At 54.2% G+C, this 24,187-nt stretch overlaps 1 protein-coding gene and 1 long non-coding RNA gene across 4 annotated transcripts in view; one reads left to right on the top strand and one right to left on the bottom strand.

The window, feature by feature from the left end:
• Positions 1 to 2,855: 2,855 nt before the first annotated feature.
• The window catches only part of DCAF1 (DDB1 and CUL4 associated factor 1), a 53,860-nt gene continuing 32,528 nt past the window's right edge, over positions 2,856 to 24,187 (bottom strand). For 2 of the 3 annotated variants that reach the window (XM_036030273.1, XM_036030274.1), the window contains 11 exons: positions 22,097 to 23,360; positions 21,321 to 21,519; positions 19,929 to 20,011; positions 19,327 to 19,411; positions 16,577 to 16,810; positions 15,883 to 15,976; positions 15,339 to 15,443; positions 15,051 to 15,124; positions 14,009 to 14,110; positions 7,013 to 7,265; positions 3,306 to 3,796 (listed from right to left, as the gene is read on the bottom strand). In XM_036030273.1, the coding sequence (XP_035886166.1) occupies positions 3,738 to 3,796; positions 7,013 to 7,265; positions 14,009 to 14,110; positions 15,051 to 15,124; positions 15,339 to 15,443; positions 15,883 to 15,976; positions 16,577 to 16,810; positions 19,327 to 19,411; positions 19,929 to 20,011; positions 21,321 to 21,519; positions 22,097 to 23,360 (2,552 nt within the window). In that variant the 3' untranslated portion in view covers positions 3,306 to 3,737. Of the gene's footprint in view, positions 3,797 to 7,012; positions 7,266 to 14,008; positions 14,111 to 15,050; positions 15,125 to 15,338; positions 15,444 to 15,882; positions 15,977 to 16,576; positions 16,811 to 19,326; positions 19,412 to 19,928; positions 20,012 to 21,320; positions 21,520 to 22,096; positions 23,361 to 24,187 lie in introns of all 3 variants that reach the window. The other variant, XM_028518105.2, reaches the window with a different exon arrangement.
• On the top strand, positions 3,683 to 10,824 carry LOC118501539. The gene is made up of 2 exons (XR_004904160.1): positions 3,683 to 3,803; positions 10,466 to 10,824. It is a non-coding gene; the product is annotated as an uncharacterized LOC118501539 (long non-coding RNA).

Here is a 24,187-nt window from a genome sequence, read left to right as displayed (position 1 = left end):
GTGTCGCCGCCTGTCCAGCCCTGGCGCGTCTCCGGTCCCGCCGCAGTGGCGGCAGCTCTCCGCCCTCCGCGGTGCGGGCCGAGTCAGGACTGTGTGCACACGCGCTGGCTTGGAGTCTCGGGGCTGAGCCCTGGTGGGCTTCGGTTTGTGCTCCGGCCCCCGCCCTGCCGGCCTCAACGGGGCTCGTGCGAAGGAAGGGGCGCGCCCAAGGTCCAGCCAGCAGCTGCGGTGGTGTTTGGTCTCGGTGGTTCTCCCCTAGACAACGTGTGTCTGTCAGGCTGAGCTGAGCTGTAGCTGTGGGACGAAGCGCCCAATCTGAAGGCCTTTGGGAAGCAGGCGGTCTCAGCGGCTGTGTGCTCCTGCAGGGAGGAGCAGTTGGCATTGGTGCCCGGGGGTCTTGGTGCCACAGGTCCTCGGGGACTGCCTCTCGTTCAGCTTCCTGTCTTGCCTCGGTGCCGCCACCAGGGACACGCAGTTGGAGACAGCTGCCTCAGGCTCCCAGGGACCCTGGGGGCCGAGTGCTGGAACGGAGAGTGGGAGGCCGCTCTCCTGGCTTATCCGTGAACTTGTGAATTCTGGCTCTTCCTTTGGTCGTTTGCCACTGTTGTGTCAGTGTGGAGGAGGTCTGTGCAGAGGAGTCCCTGGTCTGGAGAGTGTTGTGAGGCCGCGAGGTGCAGCAGGGCAGGAACGTGCTGTAGCGTACCTTCCTCGGGTGTGCCAGGTGAGAGTGCCGAGGCCCCCGGTCCAGACCCCGCGGAGGGGGAGACCCCGGGGAGATCGCGCCTCTGTGGGGGAATGCGGTCTGTCTCGGAGGTGTCCGGCAGTGTTCGAGCTCAGGGTCATGCGCGCCAAGCTGGGGGGACGGGGGCCAGCCCTGAGCTGGGAGGGAAAGGCGCCTTGAGTGAGCGTTAACTTGTGATCGCGCGTGTCTGGTGCGCCAGCGTGGCCAGCACTGGCCAACGAAGCCCCTGGCACACAGCAGTTGTCAGCGGAGAACGAGTACCACTGAGCATCTAAGTGTGCTGGTTTGGGTGTTCCAAAGGGTCCTTGTCAGGGCCACGCCAAGCTCTCCCCCAGCCAGCTCAGGGCTGCGCGGTGGCGGCTGGGAGGTGGAGCCTGAGGCTGCCTCTCCACAAGGACAGCGCGAGAGCCGTCTTTGGAGACCTTGGAGGTTTGAAACAAACAGGGAAGGTGCCCGGGGAAGCAGCGCGCTCTGGGCTTCGGCTGGTGCTCACCAGGGAATCAGCGAGTTCATAACAACACGTCAGCACACGGGGGGAGTGCTGGACGTGTCTGCCTGTTTGTACCTGAGCACGTCCGTGGGGGCCCGGCAGGCCACAGCCACAGCGTCCCAGGCGAGAGGGGGCTGGCTTCTAGGCACACTGCAGGGCCACCCGCGCACCCACGGCCAATGCCGGGTCACGGCCAGAGCGGCCTTGCAGGTGCCTTCCGAGTGGGCGCTCGGGACCAGAACACTGTGCCCCCAGCCTTCCCAGAACGAGCCTGGGAAACCTGATGGAAGGCCCTTTCCAACCCTCGTGCTGTCCGCCCCCCCCAGAGGAACTAGTTTTGGTGAAGAACCGCAGCCTGTTGGGGTGCCCTCCCCTCCCCCAGGCCCTCTTTCCCCCACTTCCTTTCTTTGACTCTTGAGATGCAACAGGTTCTGTGACGGCTCAGAAAGGCCGTGTCCAGCACTAACTAGTGACACCCTCGGGTGGTCAGGGCCTCCCCTGGGGTCTGGGTCGCGTCGAGGGTGGTGCCTGAGTGCAAAACCAGCGTGAGGCAGAATCCGCCCGTGCCGGGTCGCTGCTGCTCCGTGCGTGCACCCCCGTGTGACCGGCCCTCCAGCCCTGGGAGCGAGGCAGGGGCCCACGTCCCTTAGCTGCCCCAAGGGCTCGTCCCCGGGGGCGTGTCGTCAAGTCAGCCAGGCGTCTGCAGCTGCTGGCGCTCCCCCTCCTCCGCCTGGGAGACCTGCGGTGCTCCTGGGAGCTCCGGGCAGACGGCAGGGAGACAGCGGCTCGGTTGTTGCAATACGTAGCGAGTGCTTTTGCTGTTCTGTTAACCCGTTTTCTTCTAACCCATTCAGCACCAGCAAACTAGTCTACTGGTTAGGTGTTAGCAGCCTGTTTGAGCTGAGGCATGAAGCAACTTAGGAGCTGAGACCTCTGCTCTGTAGAGGACCAAGAGGCACCTGAGTGACACAGGCCTGCTTCCGGGTGTGTGGCAGATTGTGTGGTGCTCCGGAGCCCGGCAGGGCCTCACCGGCCCCTGGTGAGTTGTGGCCACTTGTCCCGTTTGTTTCGCGACCACATTTGCCCACTCTTCTCTGAGCTCCCTCCCTACCGTGATAGTAACCAAGAAGGTCTCGGTTGCGTGGGCAAACTCAAAGGAAGGAAAGGGACTAAGGGGCTCCTGCTAGGGTGGGGAGGGAAGGGGAGGGGGTGGGCTGGGCTGAGTGTGACGTGAAGCGCCTGGTGCAGCCCCTGGGGTGGCGCAGTTCCCCAGGGGCCAGTTTAGGGGCCCGTGGAGTGTCCGCACACCCGGGCTGACCATGCCCCAGTTGCCCCTGAGCTGCCCGGACCGCAGAACTGTCCAGGCCCCTGGAACACAGCCTTTCAGGGAATGCGCCGCATCCCCCGCCTGCAGATACGGCCAGTGTCCCGGGACCCCTAACTTGACAGCTCCTCGGCCCCTGCAAGTGCTCTTCCTGGGGCGGACGCTAGGACTCAGCTACTTTTCTCCCCAGAGTGCTTTTTGGGCAGAAGGTGTGCTCACCGCCGCCCTGGGCCGCCTCTCAGAAGGCGCCTTCGCTGCCTGGCTAGAGCTGCAGGGACAGGGAGGACAGGGAAAGGCCATAAACAAAGACAGACTTGTAGTTTATTTTGTATTTTTTAAAATAAATACACTTTACATTAAAGAAAAAGGCCTTTGATTTGTAATTTCCACACTGGGGAGAAAGGGAAGAAAAAGAAGTTTCTTGAAAAAAACTGAAGGAAAGAGAAATAGAGGGAGTGAACTCATATCCTAAGTTCCCTCGGCTCCACAAGCCAGCGTCCGCGCCCTCCTGCCCACGCAGGGGCCGGGCGGGGGGCGAGCCTCGGCGCTCGCGCCCGCGGACGGAGCCTCCCTCCCACCCCCGCTCCCAGGGGGACAAAGCAACCTGACAGCGTGTGAGGCAACGGAACAGGTTAAAAAATCATATATTATATTTATAATAAAATATTCTTAATCCTTATCAATTTAAGAAACCACGATTTTCCTTTTCATTTAAATACGTATGTAAAAATGCCTCTATATTGTTCTTCAGACGCCATTTTCTTCCGTAGAAAATGAAGTGGGACAAGGACCTGGTGGATATAAGTTCATACCCTCAGTTATAAATGCCTGGATTTTTTTTTTCTTTTTAAGTTTTCTAAAAAACTATTTCTTGTTCTTTAAGTAAAGGACATTATACAAAGAAAATATATTGTGAAATAACCCCAGAGACTTTTTTTTTTCCCCTTGAGGAAAGCTACGTCCATCCCGGGAAGGGGAGGCAGACCAGGGCCGACCCTGCCGTCTTCGGTGGTGGTGACTCGTGAAGCGTCCTCGGGCCCCAGGGAGACGCGGCCACAGTCCCGAGCGCAGGCCACGCAGTTCCTTGGGAGACACAGCCCTGGGAGGGGGGGGTGGGGCGCTATGAATTCGTCTGACTCGGTTTCTCGCCTGCCAAGAACCTTCCGCGTGGTGCCGGCTCCTCACTCGTTCAGAGACAAGATGATGTCGTCCTCCAGGTCGGAGTTGTCCGAGCTGTCGGCTGCAAGGTAAGCAGAGGGAGAGGCCTGTTAGGCCCCGGCGCCCGGCGGCTCTCCGGAGCAGCACCTGTGCGGGCGCTCAGGTCCCGGCGAGGCCAATTACCTTTTCCAAAAGAGGAAAGCACGTCAATTAGCTAACTCCTTGCAGCTGGCTCTGGAGAACCACCTTCTTGGCAACAGCGGTCACCCCTGGGACCTCCTGCTCTCCCCTTTAAAGGGACCTGGGTGTGGTGACCTCTGATTCCTAGAGGTCCCTGCTGCCTTGGAGGCCTTAAAAGGACCAGGCAACGCCCCCGACCCCCAACCCAGGCTTCTGTTTGTGGTGCCGTCAGTGGCTGGGGCGGGGCAGGGCTGCAGGGACGGGGGCGAGCCCCTCCCCCCTGGGCCTCGGGAGTCTCAGGTGAGCACAGGCCTGCCTGAGCCCAGGCAAAAAAAAAAAAAAAAAAAAAAGATTGCTGTTCAATTCAAAAGAGCCCACAGAGGCAGGGGCGGTCACCCTGGGACTCTCAAATTCCCGAATGTAACCTGTGGGAAACAGGCTCTGTGAAGGGGGGGTGGGGGGCTGCCCCACTCCCCAGGGCCCAGTCCCTGCCAAGTGGAGGAGGCAGGGGGAGGGTCTCCGTGCCCACCCTGCTGACCCAGCTCAGGAAGCCGACGTGACTAACCGGGGCCCCCCAGGGGAGATGACAGCACCTGGCCCCACACGAGCCCGCGTCAGCCTCCCCGGGCGCTGAACGGCTTGGAAAGGCTGCAGGAGGACAAAGTGTGTTCCCAGACCTCCCCCCATTGCTACAACCTCCTTTGGGAAGAAAACGGAAATGGATCAAGGGAAACGAAGAAAAGCATGGCCACGACTTAAGAAAGTCCTGGAAATAAGCCAAAGCGGTGGCTGGAGAAACCAGTGGCCCAGGTCGGAACGAGCACGACGTGGCCACCGTTACCGGTGAGGAGGGTGCTGCGGCCGAGAATGGAGGAGCTGGCAGAGCCGACCCCACAGCCTGCTCAGCTCCGTGCTGCCGGCGCTTCCCACGTGCCCGTGGCCCAGCTCCCAGGGGTCCCCGCTGGGAGCCACCAACGCCAGACCCGCCTGCCCGAGACCCGTGTGACCCGCAGCTGTGTAGCCAGAGTCTCAACAACGCAGCCCCGCACCAGGACTCTACTCAGGACTGGATCCCATCCCGACCTCCCTCGTGCGCACATCGGCCATAGTGCCAGCAGCCCCCCCAGGTGCTCAGGCACTGGGACTTCCTTCTCTACCTCTGTCCTCGCCTCCCAGGAGACCCTGCGTAGGCCCCCTTCCGAAGGCCCCGGGGCAAAGGCAGTCTGGGTATAGAGGCACAACGGGTGCCGCAGTGGACACACGGGCTGTGGGGCAGGACCGGCCCCAGTGAGGGCTCCGCGCCGGGAGTCCAGCACTGGGCAAGGCCGGCAGGGGCGCATGGGTGGTCTCCGGTCTGGATGGCTCTCCTTGTCCCCGAAAAGGCTCACGAGCCCCAAACGACGGAGCACTACCGCTTGGGAGCCGGTGTGAGGCAGAGCCCAGCCCCCCCAGAGGTGCAGGGGGTGCGCCCCTGCTCCATCGTGAGTGGCCATGGGTCTCAGAAACAGCAGTGGAGTACACGCTGCAGATGCCACCGGTCACCGCCTCAGTCCTAGAGCCCCAGCTAAAATGGCTTCAAACCGCCATCTGCTGTGGCATCTCTGCACCGCAAACCTTCCGCCACGTTAAAGCAGCATTCTCACTGCTGACAGGACGGAAGTGCTCCAGGCCGTCTTGCGCTGGGAATGAGACTTCCCGAGCAGGGAAGGCTAAAGGAGGCAGACCGTCACCCGCCACTCACACAGTGAGAGGCTTTACCCTACAGGCAAGAACGGGAAGGTCGGTGACACGCGGGGCACCGCCAGCAGCTACTCCCTTAGCCTGCGCTGCTGCTGCTGCTTGTCACTGAAGGGAGACGAACTCGTGCCCGTGTGTCGCAACTCAGGTGACAGAAAGACTCCGTGACACTTGCCCTGGTGTCATCAGTGCTGCCATGTGTCCCTTGCCCCTTGGTCCCTCTTACCTGCTCCCTGACCGTGGCAAATCCCCTCCCCCTCCACAAGGGAACATGGGAGCTGGTTCGACGGCAGGTGGGCAGCTGGAAGGCACCGCCTCCCACGCTGAGGGCCAGAGGCGCGTGAGAGCACAGCGCGTCCGAGCACCTGTCTCGCGCTCTCGCCGCACACCAGTGAGCACACAGCCCGACACCTGCCGGGCCCAGGCCAGCACAGGAGTTCTCCACGATGACGTAAGCGTGTGTTTGTGCTGTTCAGTGTGACGGCCCCAGGAGGCTACTGAGCACTGGAAGCATGAACATGGAGATGAGGAACATATTTTCAAACTGTGCATTAAAATTTTAATGGCCACGTGTGGTTCGTGGCCACTCTCTTCGGTGTGACACCGAGGCTGTGAGGATGCTGGCTGGGCTAGCTACTCGAGAAAGGGCCAGAGGTCACGGGGACGGCCCCTGGTCGGCGGGGCAGCACTGAGGAGGGCCGGACGGCAGCGAGCAGCGTCTGCCAACAGGGACGCACCGCCGACGCGCTGCCCGACGTGTCCTCTGGGAACACTGAGTGCTGCTGCAAGTGGGAGCTTTTTCTTTCTAACTCTGGGTGGGGGGTGCGGGGGCGGGGGGAGGAAAGAACAAACGAAGCCCAAGAGACTCTGCCCCCCTGGCCTTTTAGGGCAAAAGCAGACAGGAAAGGGCCCCTCCACAAGAGGCTTTTTGTTGCTGGACCACTTGGAGGAGGAGGTGCGGAGGTGCCGGCTCTGCCCTCGGGAAGAACTACACTCAGGCCTTCGTCTGGAGGCGTGCCCTCCGAAGGCCACGACCGTGAACTTGGCCTGCCTCTGGCTGCTTTCACCGTGCGACAGAGGAGTTGAGAAGCTGCAACAAAGACCACGTGGGCCGAGAAGTGTGAAGCAGGGGCTGCACAGCCTGTACAGAAGACACTTGCCAGCCTCTGCTCAAGCTAAGGGGCGACAGCTGCTCGGCTCCCAGCCCGGCGGGAGGGCGGAGGACGCACCTGGGAGACGCACCTGGGAGACTGCTTCCCCCCGGGGGGTCGGTTACAGGGCGCAGAGCCCCGGGCTGGCGTCCACACTGGGCTGGGCTGGCGCTGGGACGGCGCCCCTCCCTGGGGGCCGAGGCTCAGCCCGTGGGCAGTCCTGGACTTACTGTCCCCCAGGATCAGCTCCACTTCCTCGTCAGCATCCGAGTCTTCGTCCTCCCCGTCCTCGCCCTCCTCGAGGAGGTTTGCCAGCTCCTCGTCAGAGGGGGAAAAGTCATTGTCCCCGTCCTCCCCCGCGTTCTCGTTGTTGTCGTCCTCCTCCAGCTCCGCTTCCAGCAGCTGGTCGGTGTCGAGGTCATCTAGATCATCCGTGTCCTCGTCGTCCTCGTCGTCATCTTCCTCCTCCTGCTCCTCCTCCTCCTGGTAAGAGAGCATTGGACCCGTCAGGACACGCACAGAGGCCTGACCCACGTGGGCCACCTGGGAGTCCTCCCCCTCCCACAGGATGGGAGGGGGCTGCCCACAGAGAGCGGTAACCGAGGTTAGCGTGGACCTCGGGGGCCAGCAGCAGCACCAGCGAAGGCTGAGACAGGCACGTACGTGTCCCCCAAGACACTCGAAGCACCCCCCAGACAAGGGGGGCCGATTACCCCACGACGGCATCACTAGTCACACAGCCTTTTACAGAGGTCCCTGCCATCAACACCCTAGATTCTTGACTGAACCCCAAAGGGCCGCCTCCCTCTCCTTCGTCAACAAAATCCAGCAAAGTCAAATAAGGCACTGGCACAAAAGCTTCTACACCTGAATCCACCTGTTCCTCCACCTAACAAAACAGAAAGAAAACAGCTGCTGAGTCTTCAGCTCCTAAGCCCTTCAAGTTCTTGCCCTCAACCTCGCCCAAGGGTCCAGGTGACCCTGTGACAGTGCTATCGTGAGTACCCAACGACCCGAACCGTCCAACTCTTCAGCCCTGCACCACCGAACGGGACAGACCACCCGCCCTCTGTCCTGAGGAGCCACACACACCATGTGGGCCAGAGAAGCGGTCCGAACTTCCCACAGGTGGGGAAACTACCAGGAAATGAAATGCCTGGCTCCAGGTCCCCTGGGCTTGGTAAATGGCACATTCTAGCATCTGCCACAGACTTTAACTTTGCACTAGTGCCCAAATTGTCCCCCTTTAAGAGAGGACACAACCCATCTTTGCTCTGACAAGGATGACGGGCGTTTCCAAATATGACCAACACCCCTCCTGCTCGCTCACTCGTCATCCTGCTCAAACCCTGACTGTCAGCCTTGCCAGCAGGAGAAGATTCTAATAATAGTAGAATCTGCAATAATAAAACATAAAATTCACTAAATACATTAGTCTAATCAAGAACAGAACACGCCCAAAGTAAGCAGAAAACATTAAAACATTCTAAAACCAGACTCATGGCACACCTAAATCCTCCCCACCTTCTCCACACTTCTGCCATCAGCAGGTGAAACCCCCGGTTGCCTCTTACTGCTGCCAGAACACCCAGTCCCCCGCTGCTCAAGGTGTGATTCACACAGGAGCCTCCTACTGCCTGCACATTTCAATGTGTCACACTTGGTAAAACTTAAACTGCTTTTCCTCCTTTTGACATTTGTTCCTGGTGTTAACTATCCTTAAAGGCTCATTTCAGAGTCATAAATCCTTGTATTTTTCTCTCCTCAATGGCACAATTTAATTCACATACGTTTTAAACTTATGGGGAGGAAAAAAAGCCTTGCAGGTGTCGCCGACCAGGATCACGGCAGCCTGGCCCCCAGCCGCTTCCAGGCCGTGGGGAGCGCACCCGGGAAGCAGAGCGCACAGTGTGTCCCGGTTCCAAAGTGGAGTGGGAAAAATAAGAGCATCATTCCTCTGTTTTTTAACGTACACAAAGTTAGCTATAATTAGTTTAAAAGCATTGGCTTTCAAAATCTAGAAACAATGACCAATTACTAATCTTTGGTTGTATGATTTTCCTAAAAGCCAGCATCAAAGTAGACTGAATTGATTTTTAAAAGCAACACAGTTGCCAGAATTCCACTCGATGTAATAGGAGCTCCGGTGCGTGACCGGCTCATCTCTGCTCTCATCAAATGCTGAAGGCAGGCAGACCGGCAGCCCCCGGAACCAAACGTGACGGCTATCAAATACAACAAAATAACGGTGCCGTTCATTCCTCCTTGTTCACCTCCAAATCTGCTTAAACACAGGGCAGCCCTGGCTGGTGTGGCTCCGTGTACTGAGCACCAGCCTACGAACCACAGAGTCGCAGGTTCGATTTCCAGATTAGGGCACATGCCTGGGTTATGGGCCAGGTCCCCAGCGGGGGGCGTGTGAGAGGTAACCACACATTGATGTTTTCCCTCTTTCCCTCCCTTCCCCCCTAGAAAACAAATCTTTTAAAATAAACATAAGGGCAAACAAAGCACAACCACTTTTACGGTAGGTATGTATCTCAAGCTTTTAAAGCAAATAAAACCATTTTACACTGGACCGTTTTATCAGATGTCACCTGACCACTCAGGCAGCTTCCCGGTTTATTTTGCTAAGGTGAAAAGGCAAATTCAAAGGCGTTGACCGCAGCTGCCTGCACTCTTAGCCATTTAGGTCACACCTGGGACATCTGAGGACCTGAGAGCAGATACCCAGACGGGACAAAACTTTAAATAGCAAATGATTCATGAAAATGAAGTCTTTAGTTTTAAAATCGGGTGAAGCACATAACACAAAGTGAGTTTTAAAAAAAAGAAGCCGGCACAAGGAAGAAGTGGGGAGCCCTGGCTGGTGTGGCTCCGTGGACTGAGCCACTGGCCTGCGAACTGAAAGGCTGCTGGTTCAATTCCCCGGCAAAGCACATGGCTGGGTTGCAGGCCAGGTCCCAAGTTGGGGGCAGGGCGTGAGAGAGGCAACCAATCAATGTTTCTCCCTCTCTCCCTCCCTTGCCTCCCTTCCCCTCCCTGAAAATAAACTCATTTTTTTAAAAAAGTCCTGGGGAGAAATATGATGGAGACAGTGAATACAGCAAAACATGACGGCATGATTCTAGGAGGTCATGAGAATCAACAGAACTGAAAGGAAAATAAATAGATATGGTTTGATCCCACTAACATCTCTAAATCAAAAACCAGAACACCGCGGTCTTAAGGGTAGAAATGGTTTCGAACAGGTGACTCACGAGGACTGTGGTACTGACACGCAGTGGGATGTGCTTCGAGCCCGAGAAACCCAGAGCAACGCTCGCTCACCCACACAGCGCACCCACCCCACACGCCCGGTCTTCTGCAAGCTACAACGCCTGCAGGCTCTCCCACACACTGGGCCCTAAGGCCACGCACGTGTCAGGGCCCTCTTGAGCCTGCTGGGCTCTGGTCCACACTGAGGAAGCTGCTCTTTCCCTCCTGCGTCAGAGCCAGAAGCCCTAACGACTGCTCTAACCACCTTTCCACTAGCTTTCTCCCTGAACCTCTCAGAAGGAAAGCTAAAGAGAACTACAGAAAAGGAGTCAGTCTTTTCTCTGACCCAGGCTCCCTGGAGAGGGTGGCACGGAGAGAGAGGGATCATCAAGTTGGTCCTTTATGATGGTCTCTTGCTTTCACAGGCAGCCACCGAAGGGCCACCTGTCATCACTCCACATCCACAAGAATGAGGCCAACCCCAAGGACAGCCCTCTAACTCCCATGGTGTCCAGGCAATGCTAACTTCCTTACACGACCTCCTCCTCAAACTCAGACACTGGTGTCATATGAACCCAGGTGACAGTCCCCAGAGAAGACTGCTACCCACAAACAACCTCAAAAACTGCAAGGATGTGAGAGGGTAGAGGTAACGATATTGACAAAATAAAGCAATTTTTGCTTCAGATTTCTAGTTCATAACCCTAACCTCTCCTGCTAAGTTCACAATCAAGATCACGGCTTTCGACTTCTCACTAGAGCTCCTAATAAGGCAATACGACAAGAGAAGGAAATAAAGGGTGCACAGACTGGGAAGACATAAAACTGCCTTTTTTGAAGATGACATCATTGTCTAAATATAAAATCCAAAAGAACTGAAAAAGAAAAAACAAAAACCTCCTGGAACTATTAAGCAATTGTAACGGTTGCCGGATACTAGGCTAATTCACAATTTTTCCTACATACCAGTAATTAACAAGTGGAAAATAAAATTAAAAACACTATCATTTACGCTAGCACCCATGAAGATAAAATACTTGCGTATAAACCTAACAAAGTATGTACAAGATCTACATGAGGAAAACTACAAAACTGATGAAAGAAATCAAAGAACTAAATAAAAGTGGAGACGCACCCCATGTTTGGGGGCAGGAAGGCTCAGCATGCCAGGGTGTCAGGTCTGCCGACTTGATCTATACAGTTAACGCAATTCCAATAAAAATCTGAGCAGGTTATTTTGTGGACATTAATAAACTGATTACAAAGTCTTTAATGAGAAGCAAAAACCACAACAACCTACACAATACTGAAAGCGAGGGACAGTGTTGGAGAAACAGGGACCAAGACAGTGAACTACCGGAGAAGAACAGACTCGGAGGGATCGGGGAACAGAATGGAGCCCAGAGGAGACCCCAGAAACACAGCCGGCTGACATCTGGCAAGGGGCGGCAGGCAGGACAACAGGAAAGTCTTTTCGATCAACGCTGCTGTCGCAAATGCGCATCTACACGCAAAGTGAACCCAGACGCAGACCTCACGCCCTCCACAGAAATGAACTCAAAATGGGTGATTTTGTAAAATGCAAAATTACAGAACTCCTAGAAAATGATGTAGGGGAAAACCTAAGGACGGGACCTCAGGTTTGACGATAACTTTTTAGATGGAATCTCAAAGAACAAGCAATTAAAAAATAATAATTTCTAAAGTGGGCTTCATTAAAACAGTCACTTTGGCTCTGCAAAGGACATTGTGAGGAGAATGAGAAAGCAAGCCACAGACTAGGAAAAACATTTGCAAAAGGTGTATCAGATAAAGGACTGTTAACAAATACATTCAAAGAACTCTTAAAACTTAATAAAAACATAGGCAACTTAATTTAAAAAGGGGCAAAGGCTTTAACAGACACCTCACCAAAGACATACAGATGAAAATAAACGTATCACATGTCACCAGGGAAATGCAAATTAAAACAAAAATGAGAGAGCGGCCCCCTTCTTTCAGCCCGGCAGCAGCCACCGGGAGGGCGTGCAAAGTGATCTTCAGAAAACATCTGCCATAGGCTGGTAACCGTCAAGACCTAAATTCCTTTCTACTAAAAAAAAAAACCCTTAAACCATGTACTTTGATTATGTGTAGAAGTGTAGAGCTCATGGAATAAATGTCTTAATTTTTTTATTAATTAAATAAAGGAGATACCACTACACACCTATCAAAACGGTCAAAATCCGAAACAGTGACGTCATTAAATGCCCGAGAGGCCATGGAGCCGCAGAAAGCGCCCTGTGTCGCCGTGGGGACGCACCGCGGCGCAGCCACTCTGGCAGCCGGCCTGGCGGTCTTCATGCAACCGAGCACACTCTCACCACCCAATCCAGCCATTGTGCTCCTTGGTATTTGCTCAGAGCGGCTGAAAACATAGGTCCACGCGAAAACCTGCACAAAAATGTCTGCAGGACCTTTACTCATAATCACAGAAACTTGATTCAAAACGAGGCCAAAACAACGCTCGCTTAGGCAGCAGGCACTGCCATTCTGCTGCGGATAACGCACGCATTTGCCCAAATTTTTGAGGGAAAAATAAGGATGAGCATTACACGTGGGTAGTACGAATTCCGTATCTACATAAACATCTTAAATTCTTTTACTTATGCTTATTACGTGTTAAAAGTGTAACTCTAGAAGGCAGTAACGAGGTCCATATGCAAAATAATACCATGGAATAAGATAATCGGTTTTGTTTCTAAATATAAATAAAAAACTGAATTAAAAATTAAAATGGAAAGATTTTTTTCCCTGAACATTTGGGCCAAAGACGTGGGTGTGCCTTATACACAGGCGTGTATTACACACAGCAAATACAGCACTAGAACTGGAACGATGTGGAGACCCCGGCCATACAGTCGGTCGGGAGACGCGGTGCACAGCCCAGGGGATGCAGTCGGTGTCACAGTGAGCAGGTGCAGCGACAGGTGACTATGAGACCGTGATCACGTGGCAAGGCGTGTAAATGTTGAGTTACTGTGCTGTACACCTGAGACTAACAGAACATTGTAAGTCGGCTGTATTTAAGCTGCTCGCCAGTGGGTGAACGGACAGACAGACCGTGGTGCCTCCAGGCAATGGAACGTGACTCAGCACCACGTCCCGGAGAGGTGGTGCAAACATAAACACACAGTAATAACTGAAAGAAGTCACTCTAAGAAGGCTACCTACTGTGAAGACCCAATACACGACGTTCTGGCGAAGGCAGACTGTGGGGAGGCACAGAGACCGGAGGCCCTCGGGCCCTGTGAGGGGGGGCGACCGTGCGGCGCACAGAGGAGCTTTAGGGCGGTGACGCGACGCTGCGCAACACTACCGTGACGGACCCACGCCACACACATTCGTCCAAACCCCTAGAACACACGGCGCCGAGCGCGCACCCCAGTGCAGACTATGCACTGGGGGTGACCGTGACACACCAGGGTGGGTGTGTCCGCTGTAACACGCCCCCTCCGGTGTGGGACGCTGACAGCGGGACAGGGCACACGTGGGAGACCGCTGTGCCTTGGAGTCCGCTGCGGACCTAACACTGCCCTCAAAATAAAGTCCATTCAAGAAAAAGGAAGATTCCTGTACTGAGGATGTCCTTTTCCATAAAACGCCTCAGAAAACAGTATTTCCGTGGTGTCCAGTAGGAATCCTGACTACCCCACCTGTGTGTGAGGGGGGGCTCCCCAGAGGGAAGCCCCAAAGGCACAGCCCCCCTGGGTCAGGAAGCGCACGGCAGTGACCCACAGGCACAAAGAGGCTCCTTCCCTCCCTCCACTCAGAAACCCCTTCCCAGGGCCAAGCGCTGCCTCTGAGCACTGACAGCGCGCACGGGCGGCCAGCTGGGGCGCTCCGCGGGGTCTCCGTGTCTCCGCCGCAGGGCCGCAGGGGGAGGGGCCCTCGGTGCCGGGCAGAAAGACGGCTCCAAGCCCACTGACCTGGTCCTCCTCTTCATCCTCGTCCTCCGCCAGACGCTGCCGGCCCACCTCGTACAGCCTGCACACCGTGTCCATGTTGAGCGCGTCGATGCTGCTCTGGTTCTGAAAGACAGCGCCCAGGCCCCAGGGGAGCGGTCAGTCCCCAGAAGGCCGCCACGCCCACGCCTGGGCGCTGACTGGCCCCCGAGCACCTGACCCGGATAATCGAAGCTATCAAAGCATTTGATTGTCCCAAATTCTTGCAGTGACTCTGGAAACGTTACACACGAAGACAGAAAAGGAAACAAAACCAGGACGAGAAGCCCGGCCGGTAAGGAACGCAGGCACGGGAAAGCCCGCCACCCTCGGAACAAAGCAGCCTGCTCCGGAGGGAGACCCAGGCTCCTTCGGCACGGCACGGCCTGCCCGGCCGCGGGGCTCAGGCGGCGGGGGTGCGTCCCGCACACCAGAGGGCTCCGGGTCCAGTCCCCGGTCAGGGCACGAGCCTATGCTGTTGATTCGACCCCAGGTCAGGGCGCGTACAGGGGGCAACCAAGAGCTGTTTCTCCCCCCCCCCTCTCTTTTTTAGTGAAGATTTTATTTGCTTATTTTTAGGAGGGGAAAGGAGGGAGAAAGAGAGGGAGAAAGACATCCATCAGCTGCCTCTCACATGTCCCAGTCCGTGCCCCGCCTGCGAACCAGACAGGCAGCCCCTTGGTGTGCGGGACGCCGCCCGACTGGGCCACAGCCGCCGGTCAGAGCTACCTGTGTTCCCCCCCCCCCCCAGTTCCTCTCCCTCTAAAATCAGTGAGCATGCCCTTGGGTGAGGATCAAAACCAATAATAAAGGAATACAAATAAAAGAGGAATGAAGTGTTAGTCCAGGGTGATAGGAGAGATGACCCCCCACACTGGTTCACGCCGGCATTTTCCTTTTAGTTCTCTTGCACTGGGGTCCCCAGCTCCCCCCAGCCCCCCCCAGCAAGGCTATCGGTATCTGCCACGGTCAGGAGCGCACGGCCATGCGAGCAGCGCCCAGGGAAGAGGGGCCCCGCCGCCCCTACCTCGATGACGGCGAGGTAGCAGTCCTTGGTGTCCGTGCACAGGTCGAAGATGTTCCGCTTCACGTCGATGGTGGCTGCAAACAGAACGCGACAGACTCGGGGTCGGCCTGCTGCCGACGCCTTGAACTCAGCCCTTCCTCTAAAAGAACTCAAGGTGGCTGTTCATAACCGTTCCCGCAACTCCTCTGCCGTTCAGCGGAAAACGGCAGCCCTCCCCGAGGAGGGAGGGCCTCCGATGAGCAACGCCAGGATGCGGCGCAACGGCGTGGCCTGCCCCCCCGCCCTCACCTATCGGTTTGTAGTCGGTCGCGTTGAACGTTCGGAAGGACGACCCGAAGGGGCTCTTCATCCTCTCTTCCATGAGGTCGTCCTCGTCGTCCGCCTGCAGCATGGCTGGGTGGGGGCAACGGGGGAGAGGGAAACACCGTTAGCACCAGAGCATCCCCGTCCCCGAGTCCCCCTAGGTGTCCCCACTGACGTAGCAAACGGCACCTCCAACTTCCCACGCGGCCCCAACAGGTGTTAGCGGGGCGAAGGCGCACAACCCCGCAGGAAAACGGGCGCAGGGCTCTTAAGTGCACGGGAATACACGTGGGAAATCGCTGCGTCATCTTTCTTTCTTCACAAGATTTACTTATCTCAAAGTGACCTTTTACCCTGAACCAACATCATTTCTTCTCCTCCCTCGTTACCATTTATACATCGCTTTACCCCTTATGCTGTACCACTTTCAGATGCTTTCCAAGTCACACGTGCCAGCACCTCCCACGAAGGGAGGACCCAACTGGTGGGGGCGGGGGAGGAAGGGAGTCACAGGGCCCGAGTCGGTCACCTCCATACATCACTGTCCCCGTGTGGTTGAACACCACGCGGCACTGGTCCAGGGCAGGAACCGTGTGTAAGAGGTGGAAAGTGCGAAGGTCCCACTGGGAGGGGAGTGGTCAAGGAAAAACATTTTATTTCAAAGAAAAACTGTTTTACACAAAAAACTTCTTAGCTAACCTCCTGGGGAAAATCCTGAAATATCACTCCTTCCCCCTCCTACTAAGTATTAATGTTTTACAAATCAGTGAGGTCGGGGAAAATAAGACCATGCGACTGAACACCACCCCTAAAATCCTCCTGCGGGGCCCTCACACCTGGGAGCGCTACTCGAGGCCCCTCCCTCCCGCCGGCAGACTTCATTTCACTCTCACGCCTAGGGCCGGCTTCTACAGAGCAGAAGTGGAACCCTCTAAGGACAAGATGAAGTCGATTCGTGACTTGGGGAAGTGGAAGGCAAGGTGTGGTCCGTTTTCCCAACGCAAAGAAAACACGCAGTGGAGTCACCGCTGCTCATCACTGACCCTGACGCATGTCCCCTGGAGCGTCCCCTGGAGCGTCCCCAGAGCCTCAGCCCAGAGGAGAGGCACCCGAGGAGGGCTGGCTGCGGCCTGTGCAGACACTTCAAACAGACGCTGGCAGAAGAGTAAGTCACTCTGTCCTCAAACTGGAGAGCGGGAAGACAGGCACGGTACAAAGGATACGATCTCAGTGTTGATGATGACCTCCAGCCCGTTCGGATGGAAGACGCCACTGATGTTCATGTTGAACTTGTCAAACTTGTGGATGGCCTGTGCGGAGCGGACATCCCAGAGGACGCCATCATTTAAGACAAGATCATCTGTAGGATTAAAGGTGGCACAGTTCCTCTTGTAGTTGTTGGCAAGATCTGGGTTAAACAGAGTCAACAGCTTGTTGCCAGTCTGAATATCATAAATCTTTAGAGAAGAAGGGGTGGGAAGAGAAAAATCAGACCAATCCATTCGTTGACAAATCCAAAGAGAAGCTCTGTAAAATCACCTCTCCCATGCTTTCCAAAACCCACCAGAATCACAAAAGCCCCGATATTGTAAAATAACTGGGAAATAGGAAGACCACAACCATCCCGGCAAAGTTTAAGGGCTTCAGTTCCCACTCAAGGTCTGAAAAGCCTTCACAAGTGTGGAAATGAGAATGAGAGTGCACTCGGGAAAACGAAATTCTCTCCTTCCCCTCCGCCTTTCGAGAAACAGTCAATGTTTCTCAGATTGAAACGGAGAAATTCTCCACATGGATTAACTACCAATTTTCCATAGATACTCTCGAGGGTTACTTTTTGAAAAAGGCACAAATGAACTACCCTTTTCTCCTTACAATCTCCCTTAGCCCTACAATGCTAAGTCCAAAGTTCAAAGTCTACAGTGCGCAGCCCACGCAGGAACGGATCTTTCCCAGCGGCCCATGGCCATGCTGTGGTACTTCCAATCTTTCTAAAAGACCCTCTAACGCAGGAGCAAACGAGGAGGGGCCGCAAGGAAACAGGCAAACAGATCCGGACCATGGGACAAGAAACTAGCCTGGTCTCTTCAAAAGTCAGTGTCATGAAAAGTGGAGAAATGGCTCTTGGCTTTAAAACATTAGTGAGACACAACAATCAAATGCATATGTGAATCTTGGCTGGATCCTGGTTCAAAAACAAAAAAAAAAAAACAAAAAACATTTGAAACCAAACATATCAGGAACAACTGGGAAAACTGAATATGAAATGGATATTAGATATCTGGGAACTACTATGAATTTTCTTAAATTTGACAACAGAGTGGAACTATGTAATAGATGTCCTCACTGTCGGGACATACATGCTCCAATACAGGAAGGTCACGATGTTTGCAACTTACTTCCAAACGATTTAGAAAAACACACACATTTACACGGGAAGAAATATGGCAAATCATTAAACTGATGAAACTAGATGGAGGTGTACATACTGTTCTTTCAACTCTTCTATATACAGACCTTAACATCTTCAAGAGTCTGGGGGAAACCCCTCACCACCCCATGGCCCACACCTCAAGCGCTGCCCTCCTCTCTGCGCTGTTTTTCAGCAAAGCAGCTCCGAAGACCTGCCTCTGCCCAGAGCCATCGCGTCCCTCCCGCTGTGCTCCTGGGAACCCGCGCTCATGGGTCTTTACCCCACGGACACCTGCGTGGGGCCAGCTCCCGACACAGTTAACAATGACCTCCACATTGTTCAATCAAGGTCACCTCTCAATTCTCATCCTCGGCAACTCCTCAGCAGTTTCTGACCCAACTGATCAAATCCAGTCTCAAAGAGTCTCCCCTTGTCTTCCACGGACATACTTTGTTCCCTGGGGTTTCCAGCTGCCTCACTGGCCACTCTCTGGTCTCCGTCCCAAGTTCCTCCTCACTTGGCAACTTCTGAATACTGGCCCGCGCCCGGCCGGACTCTGCCCCACACTTCTCTTCTCAGCTTCCTGATGAGCTAACCGAGGTCCAAGGCTCTAAATACTACCAACATGCGGGCAACTCCTGCACTTGTATCTCCTATTCCTGACATCTCTCCCTCATCTCCCAATCTGCATATTCAACTGGCCATGCCCTACTTGAATGTCTAAGAGCATCACAAACTTCGTGTGTCCAAAGCCCAGGGCCCAGCCCTATCATCTGTCAGCACCGCCACCCCCGTGCACTTGGGCCCATCCAACAGCAGCTCTCACTCAGCAACTGGTGCAGCGCCCTCCTAACTGCTCAGCCTGCGCTTGCTCCTCTCACAGAAACCAGGCTCATTCCCAGGAACTTTAGATCCAGTCATGCATCTGCTCAGCCTCCGGCGTCTTCCCCTCCCTCAGAGGTCAAGTGAAGGTCCTACTAACGGTCTGCCAGATACCACACAGCATGCCCCCACTGACCTCAACCCTCCCCCACTTCCCAAGCAGGAGCCCGCCCCCTGACAGCCCTCGTGAGACACTCCTCCCCCAGGTATCTGCACGACAACCGTGTGCCCTTCAAGACGCCGCCCACGCCGGCCCGGCCAGCAGCTGCCCTGAGGAACACGGAAGCACCCACTCCTCTCACGTGCACTCCCCGCCTCTCCCCCTGCGTGCCGCCCCTCAGCAGCACCCACCGCCTGGTACACCGCAGGTTCGCTTCTTCCCTTCTGTCTCCCCAGATAAACACGGGGCCTTTTCATCTAAAACTGAGTGTTTCCAGGTGTCTGTTGTGCTAACAACAGACCATCTTTCTCTAACTGTGAGATTAACTTCCTGTTCACTCCTTTTACACTTTCCCCGGACAGCTGAGGGCTACTCCATCACACGTCTAGACTTCACCCAGAAAGAACGTGGAGGAGTGCCCGCCGGCTGTCCACGGGACTCACGCCCTCACATCCCGCGCGTCCGGTTCCGGTGTGAACGGCAGGCACCAGCAGTTTAAAAGCGGCAGACCCAGCACTTACGTGGGCGATGTCCCCTTTGGTGCCGATGACCCGGTCCTGAGAGTGCTTGCTGAACTCGACGTAGTGGTCCTCGGTGAAAGAGTGCCTGCGGACAGACAGAGGCGCTCCGGCAACGGCCCCCAGGACACAGTCGGCGGACCGGAGCCCAGGGGGTCCTCGGGCTCCTGCCCAACTACACTCACTTGAAGATTCTCAGCTCCCAAAACAAAAATATTGTACCCTTAAGATTAAAACGAAAATTCCCTCCATTCAAGTAAATCCAAAATAACTGATAGGAATCACTTGGTTACAGACATAACTGACGAGGCACACGTGCTTTCGAAATGCGCCCCGGCCAAGAGCGCGGCGGCGGCCGCCGCACGAGCGCGTGCGGGAGCAAGCGCGAGTGCCGTTCTGCATCGCTGCGGGGTCTGCTGTGGGGCGGAAGGGCACCTGCCCGGTAGGAATATCCAGAAATCAAGAAAGATAAAACCTGATGTCATCAGACACAGGCCGAAGCACTTCTCTCCTTCGAAAGGGCTCTGAGTCCGAGGACCAGAGGAAGGGGGTGTACGTAACTAGGTGAGCTTGAAACACAGGCCCGAGCCGGGGAGGACACGTACTTCATGTCGAACACCGACTTCATCCCCCAGAGCGCGGACAGGGGCTGGCTCCAGGTAGCGGACGTCAGCAGCAAGGACCCGTCCTACAGGGAGATGGAGGGTGATCACTCGTGTGTGTGTGTACAATACACACAGGCATCACTGTCTGCCGTCAGCATGTCAAAATACAAGCTTAAAGGATACTGTTGAACAATTAAAAAACAGAAAAACTCCCAAGAAGCAAGACGTGGTCAGAGGCCGTTAGGCTTCGAGTACCGCTCTTTGCCAGGTATAATGTGCTCCCCTGTGCCACGTTTCCGGCCCAGACTTTCAGGGAAAAAATTTTTTGCTTTAATTTTTAAATCCAATTATTTGTGTATTTATGTATGTATGTATGTATGTATGTTTAGAAACAAAAACAATCATCCTATCCCAGGGTGTTATTTTGCATATGAATATCATGATTACTTTCCAGAGTTACACTTTTAACTCACAAGAATAAATCAACTAAAAACATTCATACGTATATGGAATTAGTGCCACCACGTATCATCAGAACCCTTGTTTTTCCCTAAAAAATCTGGACAAAAGTGTGCATTATACACGGCAAAACACAGTTGATTCACCTGCACTGTCCAAAGAAACAACTGAGTTCAAAATAATATTAAATCCTCATGAACCAGTAACATAAAATACAACAGCTCCAAAAGTAAAGAGGAAAAAAACTTGGAAAGATATGAAGATGGTCCCTCATTTCTTAATATTTGGCCATATTCCTCAGTCCTGAAATAATCAGTCCACTGAAAATATCTGTTAGACTTCCTAGCCAGGACTCGTAGAGGTTTTTCAACAAGAACAGCCAACAGAGGGTAAGCGTCCTTTACTCCAGAAGCAGGAGAATTATCCTGGTCATCTTAATAATCCTGACACTCAGGAACATGGAAGGAATCAATTCCACCCACAAAACAGTACTAATGAACTACGACCCACTGGAATCACATAATGCTTATCTTAAAAATTCCATGTTTTTAGATTTCCAAATAAAAAAAAACTTACAGTTGGTAATCTTTTTCCAACTAAGGCAAATTAAATGACACACATGTCATTTATATGTCATATGTAAATGACACACACATCTATATACACACAGATAGATAAATATCTCCAGGTCTTACAACAGGGGTTGGCAAACTTTTACTTAAAAGGCCAGATAAACACTTTATACTCTGCAGGCCACACAGCTGCAACCATTCCATGCGCTGCTGCTGCCGCAGCCACAGACAACACATACACGTACGAGCACGGCTGTTACAGTGAGACTATGTACAAACACAGGCAGCCAGCCAGCGGGGCTAACATCCACCAGCCCACCCTAGAAGAATGACTGAGGACCACCCGGGAGGGGACCCTTACCCTAGAAGGTTCAAGGTGTGTGATGGCCGAGTTGTGACAGTTATAGCTGGCCTCCTCCTGCCCACTGAACACATTATAGAGCTTCAACTGGCCGGTGCAGGTGCCGAGCATCAGGAACCGCTCCCGGGCTGAGAATGCACAGCAGGTGAAGCCGCTCTCATCCTCATTGGCTTCCCGGAACACTGAAATAGGACGAAACCTAAGCCCCCCCCAAAAAAGAGAGAGAGAAAAAAAAATCAGAGACAAAGAATGTGCAGAGACTCAGAAAAAGAAAACTTTGCTGGAAGGATGAAAGAAAAAACACAGAGCATTTATGTTTTAAATACCTCCATCCAACACATCACACGGCCTTCAGTTGTTCGTTTTCGTTCTAAGTAAGAGAAAAGGACCTCCACCCGCAAGTGTACACAGTAACTAAAACCCCCGAGTTTAACACCTGTAATCCATGACCTTTACCTAAGATCTGTAAAGGACCAAACAGAGACAACTCGGGCCCGCACAGAAGCAAGCTGGGGAGCCCAGAGGCAGGTGCTCCGTGGCTTCTAGGAAACACACTAGCTGTAGAAAGAGTGACAGTGCCGGACCAGTGTGTCGCCAGCAACCACGCAAGGAACCCACGGCCAACTAAAGGGGGTCCAGTCACATGGCTCATCTACTCACACAAACTGACAATCTCTGCTACTTCAGGCCAATAAAGGGTTTTCTGGACTAATCACCGTACGCCGATAAGGCCCAAATCACTCCAGTCCGCAGGACGGGAGGCGGCCTCTCCTCACCTGCTGAAGATGAGGTGCCTGTCGAAGCACCCGCCGTCCACCCCGCCATACTTGGGAAAGGACGCCCTGCGGTTCAGCCTGGAGGTAAAGTTGATCGGCGCCTGCCGCCTCTGTTTTGGCTCAGGACACTGATGAGGAGTAAACAGAGAGAAAGGTGGGCAGGTGGCAACTGGGTTCTTGCAGCGAGCGTGCTGCTCTCTAAGATACTCTGTGATGATGCTGTCCAGCGTAGGTGGGGAAGGAAGGTGTCTGTCCAACTGCTTTTTTATGGCTGGGCTTTGGCTGTAAGCGCCGTGGTCCGACTTCTGCCGTAAAACTCTGATTTTCCTGCCATTGCAGGGTGATGGTCTCTCTCTGATAAAACTGATCCTACCGATCAAAGGGGAGTTGCCTGCGTAAGACGGGCCAGGCAGCGCTAGTGAACCCTGGGGGGGCCGTGGCTGAGGATGGGCAGCAGGGGCAGGAGGGACAGCGGCACCCACAGCCACGTGGCCACCCAGTCGAGTTGCGATGCCGTTGGCGATGCGAGGGGTCCGGGGGAGAGAGACAGGAGAAGCAGCAGCAGCGACCGGGGTGAAGGCGGAAGAATGGGAGGCAGCAGTCATGGGCAGGTCGGCCTCTTTCGTCAGCACAGTTGCCGTCTCCCCAAGCCCCTTGGAAATGAGATGGTTCCGTATCAGCAGAAGCAGCTCTTTCTCGGGGAAGGAGATCCTTGACTGGGCAACGACGTCTGCTTTCTGCAGCCGTGCCAGGGACACATCCGTGCCGATGAGGAGTGGCTTCCCCGACACCCGTTCGATGAGCTCGGCGGCGTACTTGCAGAACTTGACGTGGTCGCTGCGCTTGTCCTGCAGCACAGGCTCCTTCATCAGCTGCTGGATCTGGCAGCTGCTGAACAGGGGCAGCTTGCTGATGATCTGCCTGACGGTGCTGCTCCGGGACAGGCCCACCAGGGCCTTGCAGGCCAGCGCCCGGATCTGGTCCGCGTCCGTGATGGGCATCTTGATGGACAGCAAGGACAGGAGCACCTTGATGCCGTTGTTGGACTGGACCACATTCCACATCTTGGCCAGGGTGTGCTCGCTACTTTTGGGTGTCTGAGGCAGCTTCCTCCGAGGAGTTCCAGAGATAAATTTGCCAATGCTGGAAATCCGGTTATCTGGGCCACACACACAATTGATGATAATCTGGAGTGCTGACTTCTGAATTTCAGCATCATGGATAAAGAACTCACCCTCAGCCACTCCCAAAATAATGCTGATACCTATTGGGGGGAAAACACAATAAACACTTATGTCATCCCTCATGAAACTCATGGCCAACCTCAACCATCGTTTCAGAGTCAAAATTTAAGGTTCTATTAATTTTGTTCCACTAAAAACAATCACATTTTTTATAAAAAAGCACAAGGAACTGTTTGTACAAAATACAGTCAGTTCCACTCTAATGCACCTTTATGAAGCAATAGTTCACATACAGTTGTTAAATAGGGGAATGACGTCAGTAGTAGGTGGAGGTCTCACCAAGGTTAATGTGCAATTTTTCCTAGGTAAGGAGAGCAAAAATAATGGGGCTAAATTAAAACCATAAGCAGGAAAGAAAAACCCCGCAGCCCTGCCGCTCCAGGGCAGCAGGAGCCTCCCTGCTGTAGCTGAGGGAAGCTGAAGGCGAGCGGCGGGGCCCTGGCGTTCTGCCCAGAGTGATGCGCCCCAGGACCTGCAGCCGGCCACACTGCTTTGCATGCTCACTTAGCAGCACCCTCCCCAGCCATGCTCTTAATAAAGTGTGTTTTCAAACGGAGTGTATTCTCCTTGTTTTGTGTATGATAGCTTCTATCCATTCTGAGCTACTGGCCAATTACTGGTTTTATTAGGGCTTAGATTATAAACTTACTTAAGTTTTTTACTATCTGTTCCAACCATTTTTCCTATAAACCTTATTTTCAGGGCAAGACTCTGCAGCGTACAGGGTCTTCAGGAATGCACGTCTACCACTATGGCAGAAGTGCCTGTACCACTCAGAAACCCCAAGCTCACTAACATGACTCCACTCCACAGGGCTGTACGGCATGACTCGGAGGAGACAGACAAG

This window comes from Phyllostomus discolor, chromosome 7 (genome assembly GCF_004126475.2).
Source record: "Phyllostomus discolor isolate MPI-MPIP mPhyDis1 chromosome 7, mPhyDis1.pri.v3, whole genome shotgun sequence".
In the NCBI taxonomy this organism is placed as follows: domain Eukaryota; kingdom Metazoa; phylum Chordata; class Mammalia; order Chiroptera; family Phyllostomidae; genus Phyllostomus; species Phyllostomus discolor.
Note: the sequence above shows the minus strand (reverse complement) of the source record. Positions and strands in the feature narration are given on the sequence as shown.